Source organism: Hesperophylax consimilis, chromosome 7 (genome assembly GCF_061612785.1).
Source record: "Hesperophylax consimilis isolate HC1 chromosome 7, BYU_Hcon_1.0, whole genome shotgun sequence".
Taxonomy (NCBI): domain Eukaryota; kingdom Metazoa; phylum Arthropoda; class Insecta; order Trichoptera; family Limnephilidae; genus Hesperophylax; species Hesperophylax consimilis.
The window spans coordinates 25,942,717-25,966,769 of NC_142842.1; the positions used below are offsets into that span (position 1 = coordinate 25,942,717).

At 37.3% G+C, this 24,053-nt stretch overlaps 1 protein-coding gene across 6 annotated transcripts in view; it reads left to right on the top strand.

Annotated features, from left to right (window-relative positions):
- Window positions 1–24,053, top strand: part of Spn (protein phosphatase 1 regulatory subunit spinophilin) — a 181,879-nt gene that overhangs the window by 135,248 nt on the left and 22,578 nt on the right. For 2 of the 6 annotated variants that reach the window (XM_089633340.1, XM_089633343.1), the window contains exons 4-10: window positions 14,863–15,655; window positions 17,204–17,224; window positions 17,971–18,397; window positions 19,824–19,918; window positions 20,701–20,879; window positions 21,507–21,643; window positions 23,086–23,237. In XM_089633340.1, coding sequence (XP_089489466.1) covers window positions 14,863–15,655; window positions 17,204–17,224; window positions 17,971–18,397; window positions 19,824–19,918; window positions 20,701–20,879; window positions 21,507–21,643; window positions 23,086–23,237 — 1,804 coding nt within the window. Of the gene's footprint in view, window positions 1–1,278; window positions 1,557–10,804; window positions 10,893–12,175; window positions 12,491–14,862; window positions 15,656–17,203; window positions 17,225–17,970; window positions 18,398–19,823; window positions 19,919–20,700; window positions 20,880–21,506; window positions 21,644–23,085; window positions 23,238–24,053 lie in introns of those variants that run through there. The other 4 variants (XM_089633344.1, XM_089633346.1, XM_089633345.1 and 1 more) reach the window with 4 other exon arrangements.

Sequence of the window (24,053 nt, forward strand, 5' to 3'; positions counted from 1 at the left end):
CATAGTTGAGAGTTTTAGGGCCGCTATGTCGGAATGTCAGTCATTTTTAGTAATCACGAAGCTTATCTGTGCCAGGGTGCCTACGCCTACCAGAGATCAACTTGACGGATGTAAATATCTCGCAAGTTGAGCTTAAAACGCAACTTCAACACCGGCCTTTAGTATTTCGCCATTCAATCGTAAATTGAGTTGCTTATCGCTAGTTTGTTAATTCTATCTATGTGCTGTGCTTACATTCCCCGACAATTGAATGAGTGTTTTTCAAGTATTTTTTTATTACTCAGCGTCATTGTAGCTCTTATCGCGCAGTCTGTATTGACTATAAATAATATTGTTTTATGTTGGTAAACATGCTTCATATTATGATTTATTTTGCATTGGAAAAATGGGAAGTTTTAATTTTCTTCTATTTTATTTTTATTTAGATAAAATAAATAGTTTGGACCTACAATTTGTACCAGGATTCTTGTAACTCATCCTACCATGTACCATGTGTAGACTGGTGATGGATTTCTTTGTTTGAAACTAAAATAGTTCGAGTTTGTGGAACAAAGGATCAAGCGCTGAGGCATTCATAAGTCAACTTTGAATTAGAAATTTATTGTGTTCGAGTTTTTTGATAATACATACTCATTGAAGAGGAATAGTTTGCAGATTTATGATGATACACGTTCTAAACGTTTCCCCATTGTTATGAGCTGTTTCATCTCTGGGAATATTGTGTGTATATTTTCACCAGGCGTGTATACTTAATCTAGAAATTACTCAACAAAATTTAACAGGCCAAATGTAGAAGCTATTTATTTTAAACATTAATGGGTGCAACTTCTGCCATAAATATGACAGATATTACGGGAAGAATAAATTAATTCAGTTAGAACATAACGCTGCCGGCGCCGAGGAGAGATACAATATAAAATACAAACATACTATTATGTCCAATGTTCAAGAACCCTGAGATCAGATCAGAGAGTAATCTCAAAAACCCCGTCCGTTCGTCGTCGAGTAACTTTAACAATATCTTGGCGGGGCAATGAAAAAGCTCGCATCAACAATTTTCTACGAACGAGAGAAAGCTGATGCTGCAGATTTTTTGATGTGGTGGCTTCGCTTTAATGTCTCCCGAACAGTGGCTCGGCTACTCCCTCTGTATGGGCCTTTAAATATAGGCACACGGTTCGGTGTTGGTTGGACAGGGCCCCTCGGCCCCCGCTCTCGAGCTGGTCTGCCCACGTGCTCGCGTGCCCCGCCACAGTGCGCGTGCTCCCGCTCCAGTGTCGTGCCGGCGTGCTGACCGCGAGCACGAGCACGCCAGCCCCGTCACAATAATAAACATCCCTCGAGCGCTCCCGTCAGACGTTCAAAATAATATTTATGTAGATCGTGCTTCCGTGGTTCCCGCGAATTCGTTTTCCATTAGCCAAATCAATGCAGTGTTCATTTGTGATTATTGTAATGTTTACGAACTGTTTCGACTAGCGGCTCGATTAAAAAAATCGTATGTTTTCAAGTGGCAGTGTTTATTTGAGGTGTTGTGATGATCGGTCTCTTTCGAAGTATTTTTTTCGACCTCTATTGTATTTTCTAGAAATATTATATTTGTAATATTATGTTTCCATCGATGGTAGATCATGATATGCTGTTCCAAGAGTTGTCATCGATTCTTTTACTGGGTTTTTGACCCTAATGCCGCTGGAATTGCCACAGTTGTTGTCGAGTCGGTTATGTCTAATCTTAGCCGGGTTTTGCTTTTGTGAATAAATACTGCAGTTATTGCACTTCGTATAGGTGTTCGTATCTGCAGGGCACGCGTAATGTGAATCCATTGCACAAAAAATACAACAAATTTACGCTCTGCCCAAGTTAATATCACTGTAAAGTTACATTACTTGAAGGTTGATTTTTATCCTCGAACAGAATAAAAGAGGAAAACTCGTCTAAATGGTATCTTTTAATAACCTGGCGACATCTGGTTAATAAGTCTACCGCGAAGTCGGTTTCACCTCAATACCTCTCACTTTCCTCCTGAACTGAACTGAAGAGTGAAGATAGACATCCCGGAAAGCAGGAAATAACGTTCGATTAACGACTGGCTGCGTATAAAAAACGATCGTTACGTTTATTATGGGGCTAAGCTATCAATGTAAACATCTTGTCTCCGTTAATACTTCATCTCAATAAGATCTGAAAGCGATCATTTTATCTGCGCTAGTTTTATTTTCTACTTCATTATAACAATTCAGAACACAATATTATATTTCCAATAAGTTGCAATAGGAAGGACAATACCACGAAAGCTGTTAAAACTTACTTAGAAACGTATTAATGTATTGGGCAATTATTTACTCAACCGCTGCACTTTTAGGCATAGATTATGGAAATTACTCTTCGTTTCAACAAATAATTCAAGAAACAATTATTTACATGCACAAAATAGGTTATTAGGTTCTTGGTTTGGGTTAGTTAGGTAATTTATACGTATTTCGATTGAAATGAAGCTTTCGCAAATGTCACTTCATACTTAAAAAAATCAAAATGGCGGCAAAGCAATCGTTTTAAGGGGGACCTTTAACTTTGAATAAAAATGTAACTTTAATACATCTTTTCAAACGTAATTAGTTGTTTCTTCTAGTAATTAAGTTGAAATGAAGAGTAATCTCCGAAATCTATGCATATTAAAAGTGCGGCAAATATTTACCATATATGCCATTCAAATGTGATCCGATATTATTTTGATAAATATTCTTCGGGTGCACGGTAAGTTATTTACGTAGGAGGGCTTAATTATAATTTACCTTGTTTGTCAAGGCAAACTGAATGCACATAGTACTTACTTTAATTTTGTAATTATTACAATTTGACTTAAATTTGTAGGTGGGTTGTAAGTTCATGCGCTTTAAGTTTACGGTCTGGTTCGCCTTCCACTAGTACAGGAACAGTCCACAGTCTACCGAACACTTCCTCGGTGACAGTCCTCTCACTTGTTCTATTATTGGAGCCGACATTCCTAAATACCTTTAGAGACTTATGAGATGTTAAATGACGATATTTCCTCATCAGATAATTACATCTGCATCTGTCCATCCTCTGTGTCGAATATAAACTGGCGCCATCCTGCACATGTAGACCGCTGACATTATTTCTTTTAACAATTCGATTATTATTGTGGTAAAAATAACACCCACCATTTATTACTCATCTCATTAATTGTACCACATAATCTTTGGAAATATGTAGTAAGTTATAAAATAATCATTGAAGACAATATTAAAGACTATCAAACGAATGTTTGCAATAATTACAATTTGAGTTTTTTGATTGAATGTTGTTTTTTGAATAGCTTAGGTTTCAATACTCTTTTTCGAACAATTGAAAAACATTACACGAGGAATTTAGGGTCATGTATTATTGTTATAGAAAAGTCGACATTTCAAAGCTCCTTAGCTTATTTTTAGAATGTTATTACTGCACAAGAGTCCAAACTACCCGGAGCTAGTGTAGGACTACATCATGTTAAATTTAAAAAATAATAATAATTAACAAAAAAAAACAATGTGTAATGAAGTTAAGGTGATGCCATACGTAGTAATGCAAAATCATGTGTTTTTGGTTTGAAAACTTGGTCGCCTAGAAATGTTACAGATGCTTTAATTAAATACTGCTAGTAGAATACATCTTGGCCTTTGAAATAATCGAGTATTTTTAGATAAGTCTTTGTATAAGCCCAAAAAAAATAATGTATAAGGCCTATGAAAACTGCTTTAAAGTTTATAATCTCCTACTTACGAACCCATTTTCGGTTATGATTTTATTGTATAATGTGGAAAATTAAGTTATTTATAAAATGATCGAAAAAAAAAGAAATATTTATGCCTGAACATCCACAAAATAAAATAAAAGGCACTTTTTGGCCATGTTTTTTTCTTGCATAAATCAAAACAGGCGGATGGTGTTAAGCGGGAATTTAAACCTTATCGCCATTTACGTAAGGGTTGTTATTTATAGCGGCTCAATTTAAAATATTACGCGACGTAGTGCATCGCCTTAAGAGGGGAGGGGGAAGAGCAAATACGAAGGTAGTACCTGGACATTCAGATCTGGTCACTTCATATGGCTAATTCTGATTGGTGATTTTGATTGCGAGTATCTACCACTACCACCATCATAGTATCATTGACCTAGAGAAATTCCAACGACAAAAAAGTGTTTTTTCACGACGTCAGAGCTCACGGAGAGTTTTTAATGGGACATAAAAACTGATTTTCTCCTTTATACGTAGTTAGGATTCCTAACTTATTAATGCGTAATTTGATTTAGCTAATCCTATATTTTAAATCAGGATATAATTCTTCACATTGCGTGAATTCCTTTCTGTTGCAGCTTTATCGAAATGTATTACTCAACTCTTTAAATACCCATGAATTTTACCACAAATAAATTAAGTTGGTTGATATTTTCATTTTTATATCAAATTGATGTCATTACTAATTAAAATAATTACCAATTAATTAATTTAAAGATTTTTTTCACCATATTTTATCCCACTCGTTTTCTAAGTCGTCGTCCCACGGGTCGGTAAGCAATCGACATACACCGAATGCTGCAAGAACCTGCGCAGACAATTAAGTTCGTTATAGTAAGGTAATGGTCTGCAACGCAGTTCGGTGTGGAACTTTTCTGTGCAGGGTCTTGCAGCATTCGGTTTATGTCGATTGCTTAGCGACCTTCGGAACGACGGGCTTGCCATACTGCATTTGTTGTAAAGCGCCCTTGAGGTAATTTTTTTTCTCGAAAACAGTGCAGTCTAAGCCCGTCGTCTCACGAGTCGGTAAGTAATTGAAATAAACCGAGTCGTGTAAAACCTTGCGCAGAAAATTATATTTCGATATAGGCCTGTAGGACAGTTCAGTGTGGAACTTTTCTGCGCAGGGTCTTACAGCACTTGGTTTATGTCGATTGCTTACCGACCCGTGGGACGACGGACTAAATTATCCAATTATTATTAGTCAGTAACGAGCTCGTGACGGTTCTGCTGACTAAAAGATAATAATGGCTTAAAACGCTTTGTCGTCACATTTGGTCCTCACGTGGGCTGAAATGTCACATTCGATTTTTCGTTTTAATGACTCGCTTTGTAACACAAGGTAAATTAATATCTTATATTTATACTTCAAAAATATCTTTCGACGCTCAAATACAGTAAGTACCGCGTGACTTATCTCCAGTGTTGTGCCGTCCATAAATGCAGAAAATCTGTACATGCCTCGAGAAAACAGATGAAAGGTAAAATACAATAAAACTGACGAGAAACTGTAAATTCTATGATTTTCAGACTCAGTACGATCGACTGCTAACCGGGCAGTAAGTAGATCACAGTAGATTATTTTTTTTATTCGATTACCTCATGAGTTCCGACTGCCCATACGTATGTTGTAATGCTGAAGGAAGTGGGGAAGGGAAGAGTATAGTTTGGAAGTACCTACCTCAATTGGAAGTACCTAGCCATCCAAGCCAAGAATGGAATTCGAATAGGAAAACTAACTATCTGGACTGAAATAATTATAGACACCTGTGGTACAGAAAAATAATGTGTTTTTACAATAATTGAACGAATGTGAATATTGCGAATATTGATTAAAATTAACATGGAAATCGTAAATTAATTTAACTTATTATATTAACATAAAATGTATCTCTACATACTTTAGACATCAAAAAGATTCCATGACGAATCAGAACACTTTTGAAAAGTGATTAGAAACTAGCCTAAAAACCTAACATAACCTAATCTAGTCAACATATATTTTTTAATCACTCTTCATGACTTTGTCACTTTTCAGAAGGGTTCTGATTTTGTCACTGTTCTGATTTGTCCGGTTACGGTTTTAGAATAGCAGACCTATTTTAGATTTTTTTTTGCTATTTGTGGTTTGTAAAATGCTACGATTGAAGACTTCGTTATAGGTGTTTTACAAAATTTTGATAGATGGTGTGGAGACGGGTGGTGAAAGAGTCATGTACGCCACTGCGCACTGTACATCTCGTAGGTGTATGTACGCGAGTGTCTTTCTTTGTCTTCCCAAATAACCAAGTTTTCTCGGCATGTAATCCGCGTCTGCAAAGTAATACCTACGCCGCCTAATGTCCCCAGCCCTCTCAGCAGCATCAGCCCTCGGGCGTAAAGTAAAACGCGGGTACTTTATAAAACAGGGTCGACAATTAATAAAGTTGCCCCTACCTGTCCGCATTAAATAATGGAAACCTTGTTAGTAAGTGGTGAGCCGCTTCACCTGTCACGAGAAAAGGTCTGACCTCACAATATTTTGTCTGGAGCGTGGGTAAAACTGCTTTAACAACATTTCCTCTCTGGGTGTCGAGAAACAGACAGTCCATACTATTTGCATTATATTTTGTAATACATTTATTGCGGATATGGATCGATATTTTAAAATTAATGTGTTCTTTAATACTTCAAAACATGAATTTATCATACATATACACTAATTTTTCATGTTTTTTTCTGACAGATACGAACCGTTTCAATATTATTTTTTTGTAAAATTTACCATTTCCGATGCTCACAAATATATATTTAGTGAGTAAATATATTATGTATAAGACATAGTTTGTTCCGTACTATTTGCATAAATTTCACTTTTTTGATTTTCTAGATTCTTATATTTTATGAAGTGGTGAATCATTTAAATTTACTTAATTTAAATTTAATGTTCTTTATACAAATGGAACGGCGTCATATGCACCTAACACTTTTTACCTCTTATGGGTGTTTAAAATGTTACCTGGCTATTATAGACTTAGAGGCCTTGTGTTTTCTCGGTAGGGAAAAATTTGTTACCTAAAAAACCCTACTGAAGTTGCATGTTTTTGGAGCATCAGTATAAATTTAGCAAATGAATAGTAAATAGGCTTTATTTATTGATAGTCGGTATCAATTACTATTCTTAAGGAAGTCGTTAGGTTAGGTTAGGTTAGGTTAGGTTAGGTTAGGTTAGGTTAGGTTAGGTTAGGTTAGGTTAGGTTAGGTTAGGTTAGGTTAGGTTAGGTTAGGTTAGGTTAGGTTAGGTTAGGTTAGGTTAGGTTAGGTTAGGTTAGGTTAGGTTAGGTTAGGTTAGGTTAGGTTAGTCCACTCCAGTCCAGTCCAGTTAGTATCAATTACTATTCTTAAGGAAGTAGTTAGGGTTTTAGGCAAGTTAACAGTTACCCCGAAAACAGTTTAAATTACACGATTATTTAAAGCATTTGTTTAAAATTGTAAATAATTTGACATATTTTCATTTATTTAAGATTCAACATTCTGGCAACAGTGTCATTTAGGGGTGCGTTTCTCCCTCCCCCTTGAGCAAATGTTTCGGACAGTGTTGCAGTATTCATTAAAATTATATATTATTGTAAATGAGCATTTAAAGATTTACGTACTTTATATTTCACTCAATGTATAAGCATAAACTGTCTACCTGTTTGGGGAGGACCTTTTCTAGCTCAGGCCCAAAGTTAAACTGTTAAAAGTAAAACAAGCGTTTAACTTTTGCCCTGATTAACGAAGGGCTCTTTCGAAACTGGTCGACAGTTAAAATAAATGTAGTGGTTAAGTATTTGTTTAATTTAATCCAATTACAGCAAACCAGAATGTAACTGCTTTCCACGAACTTGAATTACATTTATAAGGAATTCACAAGCAAAAAATATGTCTATTCCTTAGTAAAAGGCAAATAGTCGATTTATGCGGAGAAGTGGTTTTTATTTATTTTCTGAATTTTATAATAAAGAAAAAGTTAATCAAGGGAAAAATACTGTCAAAAATAATCTTTAAAACCTTAAAATCGTTTTTTTTAAGTTGTTTCTCATGCTATGTATAAACAGCACAAATATGCGTTCATCATAATTTGATACCCTTTTCACCGTCAATTACACCAGAATAAGCTCCATGAAATAAATGTTTTTCTTGCTTTTCACGAGAAAATTTTTGTTTTTATATAATTTTCTTATAAATTTAATTGGTTTTTATTATGTTGTCTTATAAGATGTACAGTCACAAGGAGGAAATCCAAAATTGGTTTTATTTTGATAATACTACACATGTACAAACTGGAAAAATATGAACTGGCAATTTGCCGAAAATAAATAAATAAATAATATTTTAATATAAAAATACATTATTTGGTAGTTTATGCTTTTATTTTTTATGAAGTAATTAACCATTTTATTTTAAGTCTACTGAAGCGAAACGATAGGAAAAGCTTTAATTATCATATTTTAAACTAATTCGTAGTAAAGATTATTCGTGAGTCATTTCACTAAAAACATGTTAATTATGTAGGTAAACGTATACAATACATTTAATTACCTTGAAACTATGAAATCCAAACTACATTTCCTTACAAATTTAATTTTTGCACTATATGATGTTTGACTTTTCCAAGAGTTCTCAATTTTCAGTCAAGTGGCAGCCAAGTGAAGTTTTTTTCACTTCGCATGTCCGGTGTTTATTTTCTGTGACAAGTGTGGAATACATTTAAATTTTTAATACTCTTAACATAGCATCCTCGGTTCGTTACGGTCCCATTTGCCAACTTTTCAATGCAGTAATTGAAGTATTTTCAACGCGACCGTCTGAATTAATATTATTATTATAGATCTTTAGGATTGCAGTGAAGCGGTTTCTACCTTTCCGATAAAATTCCTCGATTGATTGGTGCTTGCCAAGAAGTTAGACACACTTCGGATTTTTTAAATTCTTTCAGTGGATTTTTTTTACGGAACTCGTAAATAAAAAAAACTTAGTTCGCTTTCACAGTAATTTTTCATTGTTGCTTAATGAATTGAATCGTACGAAGGTATATCTAAAATTGTCTTTCCCTTTGTTAAGTATTGTCTGATTTACCTCATTAGGGATAACGAACATATATAATCATTGTTTATTCATTGTATTTGTGCAAGAAACAGTAAATAGGTACGATCGTTAAGTTTCTAGCTAATGTTATTTTCTTTACCGAGTGCATCGATGGAGCAACTCAATTAATACATCCACTTATAAGATATTAGACAGTTGAACAAAGTATGTATCACTATAATATATACCTATACATATTTTATATAAAGTAAATGATCTTCACATCATGTGAGAAGTATTTTAATGTAAATTATTTGTGATTATGAAATTTATGATAAATGAAGATTCAATGAAAAAACGAGCACGTAAAAATGCAGTTTAATTTTCCATTAAGAAATTAATCGAATAAGTTATCTGATACAGTAGTGAACTATGATATTTCTTCCTGCTTACAATATCTAAAATGCCTGAGTATTTTTCGAATCCACAAAAATATAAAACAATAAGACATCTGCGGAATGCCCGGACGTCCGCAATTTAGAAGAAATTGATGAAGCGGACCCCGGGTCTGAAGGTCTCCCTCAAAAGATGGTCAAATCAGGAGCAACCTTTCGTCGAACTTTCAACCCCAATCAAATAAATGAGGGCGCAATTTACTGTTTAGCATTCAACAATGGGGCGGATGATAATAATAATTGGTCGATGGGAGAATGTATTGCGGCAGCCAAATGTCTTTATATTCCTCCAAATGTTTTGGCCCGGGGCCATTCTCCTGCTCGTTTTTATCTTTTTTTATAACAATACGCGGAATCATTGCGATACATTCAGTAGTAAATAGCGAGTTTGATATCGAATCGTCAACCAGAATATTATTTGTACGCCAGTAACTAACCATTCTTTTTTGAGTGCTACTTGAGTGCCCTGAACCAGTGGAACCATGATTTCCCAATTCGGGGAATTTGTGAGACTGAAGGGAAAAGGGAAGGAGCAAGTTGCGAAGTGCCTCGCTATTCAGATCTGAACACTTATGATAGCTGAAGTTATTTCAATGAATGTTTCGATTCTAAATGGTGATTTCTCACTCGGGCGATGTTGAGATTAACTTCAACTATGGTATAAGGTGCAACTATACTCTTCATTGTTTTATTTATAAGTACATAAATTAAACAATAATAATATATGTTTGCACGTGAAGAACACGATTTCACCATCTAATGGATTTCCCGCTTTGCCGAGGAGGTCGTCGATATCAATCATGGTAATAAAGCAATTTGTAATAATCGTACATGCCATTTCAAGAATTAACATTCATTTAACGTTGGCAGTTTGATTAAAATTCATCAGCGCAAACTGAAAAGCTTTTCACTTTCTTTGCGTTGGGTTTATTATTCAAGAGCTTCCATATATATTTTTACGACCAGCGGCGTCTTAGCGGAGTTTCTCCGATTAGCCGGCGTTTCCTTCCTTCGCTATCCTCCTCCGGGCGACTAACTTCCCGGATTAATTTCCTATTAACATCTCAAATAGTTCGAGACAAGACTTTCAAGTCTGGGAGAATTCCTCGCTGCGGTCACGCTTACCCTCTCGGTACTGAGACTTGGTGCCGGGGAGGTTCAAGCAAAGATAAAGCAACCGCGAGTTGTGTTATCTTTAGACACACTAATGATCCTTAGTTCACGGAGCCAGAAGCAGAAATCGGAACGTCTTATCCGTTCTATTCTCGCGGTGGTGTCTGCAAACTTTCACTCTGTTCCCTTGTACCTACAAACGTACCCTCTCTTTTCGCATCGCAAAGTTCATAAAGACCAACGTGTTCTTCGGCGTCTTGATATTGATAAATACATGCTTATTGCTTACCTACTATTTAACTGGCACCGTGCCAAAACCATTAATTCGTCCGGAGTCCGGAGGCCTTACATCTCGGACACGCTATTACGTTTGTTGTTTTCTCTGCAATATATCTTTTAATCATTGGATTCAATCTGCAGCGTCTGGCTGCCCCTCGTTCAAGACTATCACCTTACTTCATACTCTACATTCTGTCATTTATTATTACTAATGCTTTTAATGGTTCCACGATATTTCATCAAAATGAAAATTCAACACACCTTTATAAAGTGATATAGAGCATGGCTTCCCAAACTTTTTTCAACTGTGACGCCCTTGGGAAGTTGCCATATTTTTGCGACCCCCCCCCCCCGGTGACTAAAAATCTAAGCCCCCCGCCGCTCATTTGTACCAAGCGTAGTAATTTGAAGCCCCCCCCCCCCCTGAACGGGTCACGTAGTATGGGTACGTTACCTAATAACAATTTGTCAGAAAAACTCCAAATAGTATCTAAATTTTTCATTAGAAAATAAAGAACACAACATAAAAACAAAAATGGAAGCAAACAAAAAATATAAAAAAGCAATTTTTTCTTTGGTATTAATGAGAAGGATGTGCTTGCTTTTCTGAGCATAGTTTCTCAAAACGAGGTTGAAGTTTCGAAATCGCCACTCTCGTCTCTGCCTCTAAATTTATTTTTGATCTGTACTTATTCTTAATTACTGCAACTGCAGAGAAACCTGTCTCACACAAGTATGATGTCGCAAACGGTAATAAAACCCTTAACGCTGCAGTGCTGATGGAACGATATTCTCGCTATAAAGATTGCCTCACGACGCCCCTGGGATGATCCCGCGGCGCCCCGGGGCGTCGCGACTCGCAGTTAGGGAAGCCCTGATATAGAGTATTTAAAAGTGATAAAACAACACTTTTCATGACTTTATATCACGTTTTGTAGGTGTGCTGAATTGTCATTTTGATGAGATACCCGGTCACCATAAATTATATAAATTATTTTAAACAATTCTTCTCGTCGAGCGAAAGCAACTCAAAGTTCAACCCAATTCCAAGCAAATAGTAACTTTATAATGTGAGCTCTTTCTACAACCATATTGTTTTTTCCCTTCTTCAATCTTATACTGTAATAAATATTGTATCTTTCAGTCACAAGTCATTAACGGGGTTACTTGAATCTGAATACCCGGGTACTCTCCAATCTTCTTCTTTTTTGTGAATAACGCCCCAGAATCCCAACTGTCCGGAGTCAGTGGTACTATGGCATCCCCAATTGGGGAATCTCGTGAGACTGGGGGAGTTAGGAGGGGAAGGAGATGGAAAGAGATGGAAAGAGGAAGGTTGGGAAGATCTTGTTCTTTCCCCCCACACTTTCGTCAACCCCACAGCATTCCCCAAATTCCATAGCTACAGTTTGGAACTTGTGTGCCGGGTATCACATAAAAACCACATCTTTATTACCTGTTTATTTACTGGATACAGTGAAATATAATAGATCTACATAAATATAGTGTAGGTATAATTTATGTGCAAAGGAGAGTTTTAAGAATGAAAGTGAACTTTAAAGATAACAGAAACAGTGCATAAAATCAGCGCACCGTAAACGGTGAATTGGTTTCAACTCCGATATGCCGCTCCGTAGTCGCTGAAGTGCCGCCAGCCGCGAGAGCTGAATGAGTGTGCGTGTCTCCGGGTGCAGGGAGCGCCCCAGCCCGAGGCGGAAGAGGGTTCTTCCGTCTCCAGTGACGGCCCGAGCGATGTGCTCAAGGATACGGAGGCTGTGCTCGAGATGCACTGGTTTGTATATATTTGGGATTCGTTTAAAAAGCTGAGATGCGGATGTCATCGTTAAAGTGAATTATGTCGATAGTCGGCCCGAGCTACGTGCTCGAGGATACGGAGGCTGTGCTCGAGATGCACTGGTTTTGGAGATGCATTTGGAATTCATGTTAATTGAGTTGTAAATGTTATCTTTATAGTCGATTCCCTAGTTCCTGAGTGCAACACTATGACAACAGCACCTTTAGTCTGGATCCCTAAAATACTTGAAAAAACCCTTGACTCGAAAAAACGTGCGGTTTGTTTTACAGATTTCCCTATCTTAATGAACGAATTGGAATCTATAGAGCACAGGCGTCGGGTGGGAATGATGTTCTTGTTCTACAGGTATTTCAATGGAAATTTTCCGAGAAATTAGCGTTATTGATCCCCTCGACATCGCTGTGTAGTCGGAAAACATGCCAAACGCGCGCTAAACATTTATACGCGGATGACCTTTGTCACATGAGAACGGCTCGTTTCTACGACTCGTTCTTGAGTTCAATAGCTCGGCCGTGGAATGATCTGAAGGCATCTGTGTTTCCGGCATTCTATTATTTGATTAATATGATAAATATGCGAATTGCGATTATTTATTTCTCACACTTAATAATCCAATACTGACATATTTTTACTTATTGCACTGATTGAGTGCACTTTGAAACTAGGTTATGTTCTGCGTATGTTTATTTTCAGGTATAAAAAACGTATTATTCTTTCTCTTTCGTCATTCCAACTTATAACAGAATTATCGATGTGCGGCCACGCCTTTGAGCTGTAAAATCCTCCGCAGGTAAGCTCAGGTGACTTGTCTGAATGAAAATGTTTTGAAAATATTGAAAATTTGAGCGCGGCGAAAACTTTTTTCACATCACTTTTGAATAATTCTTTTCTTTGGATCTCTCGATCACATTACTTAGCTTTAGGTTCCTAGACTTTTACAATGAATTTTGAACTACTTTATTTTACACATCAACACAACTAGACCTTTCAAAGAAGCTTATTCTCAGATGCGCTTTTATTTTTGGGCCGATGATATTATGATATTTTCTATGATTTCTAACAAATAACATGGTTAAGTATGGTTCCAACAATATTTCGCAGATACTGAAATCATTTTGTAAGTAATATAATTTTAAAATTGTGTAAAACTCATGGTTTAAGTAGAAATACGTACCTTTAAACGGAAACAAACACATTTTGTTTTGTCTTGCGATAATAATATTTACATAATTGAATCGTATTTACTTTTTGACACCTTTTCCATCAATATCGATTCCTGTTAGTATTCTCGTATTGAAATACGGGAAAAGCTCTCAGAGCAAGCGATGATAAAAGCCTACAACCATTTGGAGGCGGGTTTGGGTACCGCCGCCCTAGTAACCATTTATTGAATAACCCCTGCCGTAGGTGGTTTCATACGTTTGGTGACTTAGCAGGGGTGCCCGGGTTCGTGGGGTGAGGTTTGTCTAGGACTTGGCGGCGAACGCGTTTACCCACCTGCTGCATGGTGGGAGAGATTGGTCGTGGCAAACCCTTTGACTTCTCTAGCCGGACTGTCTCGACCCATCGCCTTGCTCCGCAGTGAGAGGGATGGATTCATACGTCCGTCACTCCTAAACACATTGACCCCCATTCCTATCCATCCCTCATACCTTTTTATTTTCCCGATCTTCCTCCTTTTTCTCTTTTTCCTCTTCTTCCTCTACTTCCTTTCCTTTAAAGATTCCCCACACAGCATCTCCAAAGATGACATGGCCCTGAGGGTTTTTTTCTCCTCTGTGTGGAGCTAATGTAAAAAAACTAATAATTAGCTTTTTGATCTACGCCACTAATATATATGAATAATAATATTATGGTCCAGAACGTCACGGAACGGACTGACGTATGTTTGTGAATGTATTTCACGGAGTTTGGCGCCAAGATATTATAAATCGCGTTATCCATTCAAGAAAATTCTACACTACATAAATGATATGCTATATAAATATACCGGAATTCTTCAGACGGTGCTTAAAATTGAAGTTTTCTTGACGTCGTGTTTTTAATGTTTCGGTATTTTTAAATGAAGTACTGTAATTTCTTATAGGTACATACTTTTGTTCAAGGCAGATAATATACATTATATTATATTATACATACATCAGTTTATTATTATCTACTCTGAAGAAGGCACGATTGTTCGATAACTGAAAATTAAGTGAATTGGCAAAGTTAGGGAGTTTATTCAATAATATCATTGTTCCATAACAAAGTACCTTTTTTTCCATATTATTTGGGTATTTGTCTCGTTTGTCCAGTTTCTAGGGTCGTACCATATAATTAATATAGATTCGTTGTTGTGATTACAGGTCGCTCCTGTCAGAAGTCTCCGGAGCACGAGAAGCGCATGCGAGAGCCGGAGCCAGGCGAGCTGACCCAGTCGGAGAAGCGCTCGAAGGTGATCGCCTCCATGTGTCTCAACATCTCCGGGAGGCCCTCGTCCCGCGCGTCCAGCGCGGATGACGAGGGCGGCTTCAACGAGCCCTCGCCCGAGATCAAGGCGCGGCTCAAGCCCACTCCCCCGCCCGCGCCGCCCGCGCCGCCCGCCGAGGCCCAGCGGTACTCCTTCCAGCCGCCGCAAGCCCCCGACCTGCACTTCCAGCTGCCCGGCGCGCACCCCGTGTTGCAGCCGCGCGCCGAGGACTCGCCCGAGGAGGGAGTCATCACCAACTCCGTGCTCGCGGAGCTAGAGAGCCACGACCTCTACCGCCCGCTCTACATTGAGACGGCCACCCCCAAGACTGAATTTACCTTAAATAGCGATAATTTAAATAATAAGATTTCATCGGAGGAAGCGTTGCAGACGGACACGGTTTCCACGCATCAGCAAGACTCCGGGGTGCTGGTCAGCGAGGGCTCCATGGAGGTGTTGGACAAGTCGGTCAACAGTCAGTGGAGCATGCAGTCAGACGGCGATCTGCTGCGAGCAGACAGCGCGGCCAACTTAACATCTAGCAGCAGCCTGCTGGAGTACGAGAGGGCAGAGGCCTCGGTGCTGGAGGACGGCTCTGACGATGGAGGGAAGTGGGATGCCGAAGGTGCCGCCGCTAAGGGACCAGAAAGCATGACACCCGATGAAGCCGAACTCATGTTAAGCTCCAGGTTATTATTATTATTTGTTACCCTTTCTTGCTTCCTAAACTTGGCGCCATCTGTAATATTTAATAGCAACATTACTTTTTGCCTAAGATTTTACACAATACATACATTACACTTACACCGTGATGTAATAACTGCACTGTACAAACAATATTATAAAATACTCATCATTCTGCATGAAATAATAACACGCCTAAATACATAAGTAGATATTTTGTAAACATGTTTTTTAAGTAGTCATTATTTTATTGCAAACGTATTCTCTTGTAGTATCTACATATATGGCGCTTTCACGAACAAGATTCTCCGCTACTGTAATTTAGCGTTCTTAATAAGACTTTTAAGAAATTCTCGTGGATTGCAAACTATGTAATTAGCAATAATAAAATATAAATAAAGTTATAAGTAATAAAGAAAACCTAAATAAATTCAACATAAAACACTATACAATATTTTTTAAATTTATAAATAAGATTATGATTCTTGTGCATGATTTACGCTTGTAATTTATCGCTTTACTAGCTGAAGTCCCTGACATTGCCCGAGCTTTACGCAGAGTTTTTCGAAATCAGATGTGGACAGTAATTTTGCTCTTATTTCGAACGTCAAGTGTACAAAATATCATCAATAAATATTGAAATTCTTCTTTAAGGGGTGGGAAAAAGGTCTCGAAATCTCGTATAGACAGTGAGGTTCCTATTGTTTTGAAAGTCAAAGTGTGTAAAATGTCATCAATCTAATATCTAACATCATGTTAATTTGTTGAAATTTTCTGTTAAAATTTCAAAAGGAAGGGACTATCATTTTTTATTTGCAAAATACAAAAAATGTTGCTTAAGTGTTTAATTTACTTCCTACTACACATATCATGTGGTATATCGAAATTAAAATTGCATACAGCAAGTTTCTATTGGTTAATGAACACGAATGTAATCAATTTTACCACTGCTTGTGCAGTTATACCACTCTTTCGTTTTAATTTCACCTGAATGAAAATAATTCTGCTAATTGCCAGATTTTCAGTAGTTCGGTAGGCACTCATAGAATGGATCAGATGGTGCCCAAGTGTCTTTGGGGAGTCAACTAAAGTTATATTATACAGTTCTGTGTAACATTAAAGTACAATGTATGGAGCTCAATCAATGGTGAATCGTGTCACTAATGTTGTTTGCGCCTGTTATTGGGTTTTTACTAAAGTTAAACAGTTCTGCTTCTATAGTCTCTGTGAGCCCAAAGCTGAACTGTATTATTTGTATGGAGTTCATTTCATTTGGTGAATCACTTAACTAAAGTTGTTAGCTTGAGTTAAAGTCAATTGAGTTTTTACTACAGTTTTGTTTCTGTAGTCTCCGAGAGATCAAACCTAAATTACATTATTTGTATAGAGCTCAGTAGTGAATGGGAAGCTGGATTTATTAATTTCTGTTTGTATATTGATTGAGTTTTGCAGTTACTGTTATATTTTCTGTTCTGTTCACTTTGCATGTGTTGTGCATCATCTCTAACTGGAATTGCCACCAAAATGGAAATATCACTCGCACCGCGCTGTAGTATTCTGGAAAAGAAAATGAGGTAAATGCCTTTGCTTTCACTTGAATTTATTGCACTTTGCTTTTAGTGTGCTCATTTAATATATATTTTACCCATAGACATCCAAATTGAAAGACTTGGCCTAACATAAAATCTGGGTATCATTTCGACGAGCTGGAGACAAACCACGTGACCATATTTTTGGCACCAGGAAGATCTGAGAATGCTTTGAATAAACTATGACATCAGTCGTACATTGACCACCGAAGAACGCACATTGAAATAACCAGACGAGTTTACTGTCGGATTCATCTATTGACAAATCACCCAAAATGGGTTACGCCCCCTCCCGTCTCCGCACAATTTGGTTTGTTTCCCTTTCCCTGATTGGGTCGTCTGTTAATTTGAATGTCTGTGATTTTACCATTTATTTCCCAAATATCATTTTTGTATGTATTTTTGAAATGCTGTTATAATGTTGGTATGCTTCCTACTTTGTGTTGATTTTGAAATTAATTGTATTTTTTAAATTGAATTGAATCATATTTAATATTTAACATTTTGAAGAAGAATATTTCTGACTTAAGATGATTTATTCACATTACGAAATTCATCAAACACAAATAATTAAATATGTAAAAATAATTAGTAGAGTGGAAAGTGAGTAATGCAATATTCATTACTTTAGCTGTGTTGGGTTTGTTTTTATTATATGCCCTGTTTATTTTCGAGCAGTCTCTGTAGTTAATCTTAATCTAATATTCATTTGTTAATCAAAATAATTTCAGGCAAGCCGCTCTTCTTTCGGACGAACAAGCGCAAGAAATTGTTCGTCTTCTGTCACCGAAAACCGAAGAACCTATCGTTTCCCAACCAGAAGTGCAAACACCGACCGGTCTCCCCAACGGGGCGAGCAGTGAGATGGCTGACAGTATGGCTTCGATGAACGACAGTTACCAATCCATGGTGTCCTATGACAGCGGGCCTGTCATGAACGACAGTTATGTGTCACTGGCAAATGAGTCCAACGGTGTGACTCTGAGTGACAGGTTGGCTGACACCTTAGGCGACTCCATGGAACTGTCTTCGACGAGTATTCCTGCTGCAGAACCAGAAGCCGAGACGACGCAGGTGTTCTATCCTCCACAAGCCATCAAGATTGTAGGGGAACGGGATGGAATACATTACTTCGAAGACGGTCACTTCTGGACTGAGGTAATTTCAGTATTCAATATATAATTGCCTAATTTTATAGGTCTGTTTTCTAAAATCTCACCTCAAGGTCGCTCGCTAAAGTTGTTTAAATAAAGATTTGCTTTGTAATGAATAAAATTATTTTCTTTTAACTACATTTTAAGATGTGTTCAGACACCCTCAGAAAAGATGTTATCAGTTGTGTAGCCATGTACACATAATAATCGTTTGGATCCATAAGAAAACGAAACGGACTTACATGAAAGGACGATGCGCATTCTGTCTCAAAAGACATTGTGACAGTGTGCATGCCGAAAAGGGTTAAGTGATTATATATCATTTATGTAAAGTTGTTCTTGCATATTAATAAAAATGTTTTGCAACATCAATTAGATTTAAAAAGCATGTAGGTACTAATTATTTAAGATTACGAGGCATATCCAGAAAGTAAGTGTACTGAGGCTCTCACGACCGAATGAATTATATTTTCGATATGTTGGCTACACTTACGTGTAGCCTGACTCTTCCCCTCCGCAACGAGACCTGTTCAAGGTCAGTACGTTGAGAAGTGTCAACGCGACAACACGTTTCGTGAAAAATGTCAATCCAATCTCCCGCCAAATGCGAAATACGCGGCTCATCCGTTATCTCGTTTGGAAGGAAAAACCTCCGTTTGAGGTTTATAATGAGGTTAATACTGCATATGGTGATAAAGCTATGAATTGTACGAGTGTGTACAAGTGGTATCGCGAGTTTAAAAACGGTTCTCACCTCTCCACCCTCCACCAAAAAGTTCAAAACCACAATTTCAGCCAAGAAAATCGTGGCATCCTTGTTTTGGGACTGTCAAGGCATAATTTTGATTGAATATCTGCCTCAAGTGGAAACCATCAACTCTGCAAAATACTGTGAGACCCTAAAAAAATTGCGGAAGGCGATTCATAACAAGTGGAGAGGCATGCTGACAAAGGGAGTCAGCCTGCTGCACGACAATGCCAGACCACACACGGCCAACGCCACGAAGGAACTGCTTGCTTCGTTTAAATGGGATATCCTGAACCACCCCGCGCATTCCCTTAACCTAGCACCTTCAGATTATTATCTCTTTACCTCCCTGAAGCTGTACATGGGTGGAAAAAGGTTTTTAACCGACGAGGAGGTAAAGGAGGAGGTGGAAAAGTGGACGAAGGTGTTGGCGGGAAACTACTTCGAGGAAGGCATCAAAAAGTTGATCCCCCGCTTCACCACCTGCATTGAGAGGAATGGCGACTATGTCGAAAAATAGCTTACATATGTACTACGGTAACCATGTAATTTTTTTGTTTCAATAAAAAGATTTGTAACCTACAATAATTCAGTACACTTACTTTCTGGATACGCCTCGTACATTCATACAACAAGCCACAGCTATTTTATTAATATTTTATTTTAAATTAATAATTTTCAGATTGCTGGCTTACCCCCAGAGAGGGAAGACAACGATGAAGATGAAGGATACTATCCCCCGGTGTTTGTCAAGAAAAGTACCAAAGTCTTCTTCAGGTGAATATCATCAGCTTTTCTCATCTTTTAGTATACAATTACAATAACATCTGTCGTACACACTCGCACCATGAGCTAGCTACAAACGGAAATGCTGCCATCTGTAAAAGTTTTCATTACAATTTTATCTACCCGCGGTACCTTTTTACCTGCTAGTTTTACATTAATTTTATTTCTGATTTAATTGGATAAACGTGCTTGAGTTTTAATGTTGACAATAGCAACTGTAACTGAACAAAAACCTCACGCAAGTTGTTGAAGAGAGCGTACAATGTTGCGCCTGAGTTTGCGTGTTTGTAATGTTTATCGCATCGCATGTATGGCGGATTCGAAAAGTATGCCATGTTTCAGTAACAATTTTCAGAGAAGACTCTTTACACCATTGTTGGTTAAGTTTGGTACACATTGCGGTAGTTGTTGCTCTGCACCTCTCTGGTGTATTTTATTTGAATACCACCAACATAAGGGGGATGAAGCCTGAAAAATCTCCTGACTGGGAAAGTTTCCTTATGGTGCTGCAGTCCATGACTTCACCTCCAGGGTATTCTCTCTGTGCTATCCGATCTTTCCATACCATGAAGAAGAAGACTACACCGGATTGCAACTTATTCTTAGCCATGGATGGAATACCTGTTTCTACAAGTAATAAACCTCTGGTCTGCTGGAGTTGCCTATCAGATATGCTATATTTATACCCGGATACGCTATATTTATGCCGGAGTTGCCATATGGCAATGGCATCCAGCAATAACTAAAATAATGAAATGTTTTGTTTGTTCCAGCTCGGCCCCCATGCGAATGTTCTCCACGCACTCTGTAATGGAGTATGACCGGCGCAATGAGGATGTGGACCCCGTAGCTGCCTCAGCCGAGTACGAACTTGAGAAGCGCGTGGAGAAGATGCTCGTGTTCCCTGTGCGCCTGCTCAAGGGGCCCGACGGCCTGGGGCTCTCCATCATCGGTTAGTGCAATGTTACCTACTATTGTTATTCCTAATCTTCCTGTACTCTTCTGCTTTCTGATCATTCCACCTCACACCATTAAGGGAGGATGCGCTTATTCCCCGCCTTACTTCACCACCGACTAACCAACTTGTGAGGCAGGACACGGAAGTCAACCAATGTCATTGTCAAGGCTGCATTCGAGTGGCTCAGCTCTCCACTCAATAAGCGACGGATGCAAATAATGCGGCGACCTCCCTGATGGACGATCTTTTAATTTAATTTTACTTATTTATATTATATTTCGCAGACTGGGATTTCACCATCCTTCCAGTCCTGCTGGATTAAAAACTTTAAAAATATATATAAAATAATAGTGTAATAAAATAAAGAATTTTTATTTAGTCAAAGGAACTTTTTTGTTGTCATTAATGGTTCCATGACAAAACAGAAGGTTGAAGAAAAATAACAAACAATAAACCTAACCGAACTCACCTACACGAACCTTATCTAAACTAACCTAATCTTGGTTAGGAGGCCTTCTTACCTGACCTATTATTTTATCATCTTCTTTTTGATGTTGGAATGCATTGAGCTATTTTTTCTATGAAATTTCTTTGTTTCTCAGAGTTTTGTTTAAATTCCAGGAATGGGTGTTGGTGCTGATGCTGGTCTGGAGAAGTTGGGCATCTTCGTGAAGACCATCACAGAGAATGGAGCCGCAGCTCGAGATGGTCGGATTCATGTCAACGATCAAATCATCGAAGTTGATGGCAAAAGCTTGGTAACTTCAACTCGTCAATAATTACATAATTTCTATGTTTTGTGAGATTTTTTTTGTTGACATATTATTTTTATTATGTATTCCTTTTTTCATAAATTTATTTAACTTTTTCTTTTCTTGTGGCATGCACATCTTACCTTTGGTGTGCATTTAAAAAATCAGTTCCCCCGTCCTATCAGGCGCAGCTCTTCCTATCGTTCACTCGTGCACCGAACCGCCATCGAAATTAAGCAACATTTTACGCCTCATCATAATCTTATATAATATTTTTATTTATCAAAATAGAATAAATCTTTTTAAAATATTCAAAATAATATTAATTACCTATCAAAATATATGAATTTAGTAAGCGCAACCTCCTGGGGAAGAGCTATACCGGCTGAACCGAGGTAAGTTCTAATCCGGGTGGTGGGGTGAAACGAACGGCTGGGTTGTATGAAGCCCAGCAAACAGCTATAAGCTTTGAACGAGATAGTAATATTTTGCTTGCAAAGTGCAACCACGCATCAACGGGTCAGCAAATATCTCATGCGTTATTATTATGCACGTATTATACTTACAGAACTTATTTTGTTATTGTAATTATTAACTATTATTTAAACAGTTGTGATCTTTTGGGGGCATTTCTCACTTGTATACTTAGAAACGTTTGCGCCACGAAGTAAAACCTTAATTGCAAAGACTAAATAAAATACCTAAGTGGTTTATTGTATGGAATTATTCTGTTATTTCTATTTTGTTACTCGCTGTACCCTGCCTGGCTCAGTCTGTCTGTGCAGATAGAGAAACAATAGCCCGTGTTGCTTTTACGTCCAACAGATGGCGCGGTTTTAAAAGAAAGCATATTTTTACCTGTCGCAGGTGACATCTATACAATATAGGTATATAAAAAACACACATATTCTAATGCAACGTTGTGTCTTTGTCAACGTTGAGATCTTTCAGAGATTTAAGATTTTGAATAAACGAACATTTACATTTTTATTTATAAAGATTGTGTAATTGTATATTCTTGACTTTTTAAAAATGAGTGACTGTAAGTAGGTACAATACAATATTACGTTTTTGATTTGGTTCTCAGTGAACCATTAAACATTTGATACAGCGGCTGCATCAAATGTTTAATGTTTCATAGCATAGTGGTTGAAGTATTGACAAAAGGATCTCAATATATTCAGTTTTAATATTAGTTTACATTATAAATATATCATATTTTATTTGACATAATAATTCTAAATCATCTTAGTGTAAGTCTTTACTTACAATTGATAAAAAGGCAGTTCGTTTTACTGGAAACTTCATCAATTTTCGAATTCATTTATCCATTCAATTTACATTACATGTATTGTTTTTTTTTTTCTTTTTTTTTGGGTTTGCATTACTTGTCATTTAGAAAACACTTTTGGTTTATTTATATACTGAATTTTGTTTGTTGTTTTCAGGTTGGCGTGACGCAGGCCTATGCAGCTTCTGTCCTCCGGAACACTTCCGGCCTGGTCAACTTCCAGATCGGAAGGGAGAAGGACCCCCAGAACAGTGAGGTGGCTCAGCTCATCAGGCAGAGTCTTCAAGCCGACCGGGAACGAGAAGAGAGGTACCTTTCATTCAGAAAATTTATCAATTTCAGTTGATTGTTGCTTTGATTATTATTGGTTGGCTGCATTCGCTTATTCCCACTACTACCTCCCACCAGAGGCGGCTCCTGGGGTCCAGAAGTGGAAGGTCAATCGAAATAAAAATTAATAAAAAATGTTAATACATATTGCTAATGCGTAGTGAATATTATAAAAACGCCAATGTATGTAATTAATTTGCCGGTACCCACCTGTTCTTAAGCCATTAGTACAATATTGTTTAATTTAAGATTATTAATTTACACAAATAACTAATTAATGTTTTTTTTTTCATTTGTATTAACTCCAGTCAATTGTTTATCAGTAGACTTAAAAAGTAAACTATGAAAGCAAAAGTAGTAGTGTTCATTTTATTGCCACTGCAAATGCGCTGATAAAAATGATATCTTTTGTTTTTAACCTCTTTATTGTAGTCTCTTGTAACATAAACTAATTGTCACTTTACTGTTTGTCTTGATTTGATAAATTGTTTGCGATTTCTTTCGATATGATATCCACAGAATTTGACATTTTAAATTATTCCATGCAAATAACGTCAACAATGGATAAACATTATTTCAAGTTCAAGATGGCTATCATTTATAACACAAAAAACTTACGACTGACATTTTTTCACATCTCCCTCTAATACCTTAATAATCTTAGGTCGTAGATATCTCTATCTCACCGCGGTCATGTCTGAAAATCCCTTTAAAATAAATTTTGTATGAGACTAAGCATATGTCAGACATTATAGTGTTTACCTCCTTTGTCTGTATAGCAAAGAGAAAGAAAGG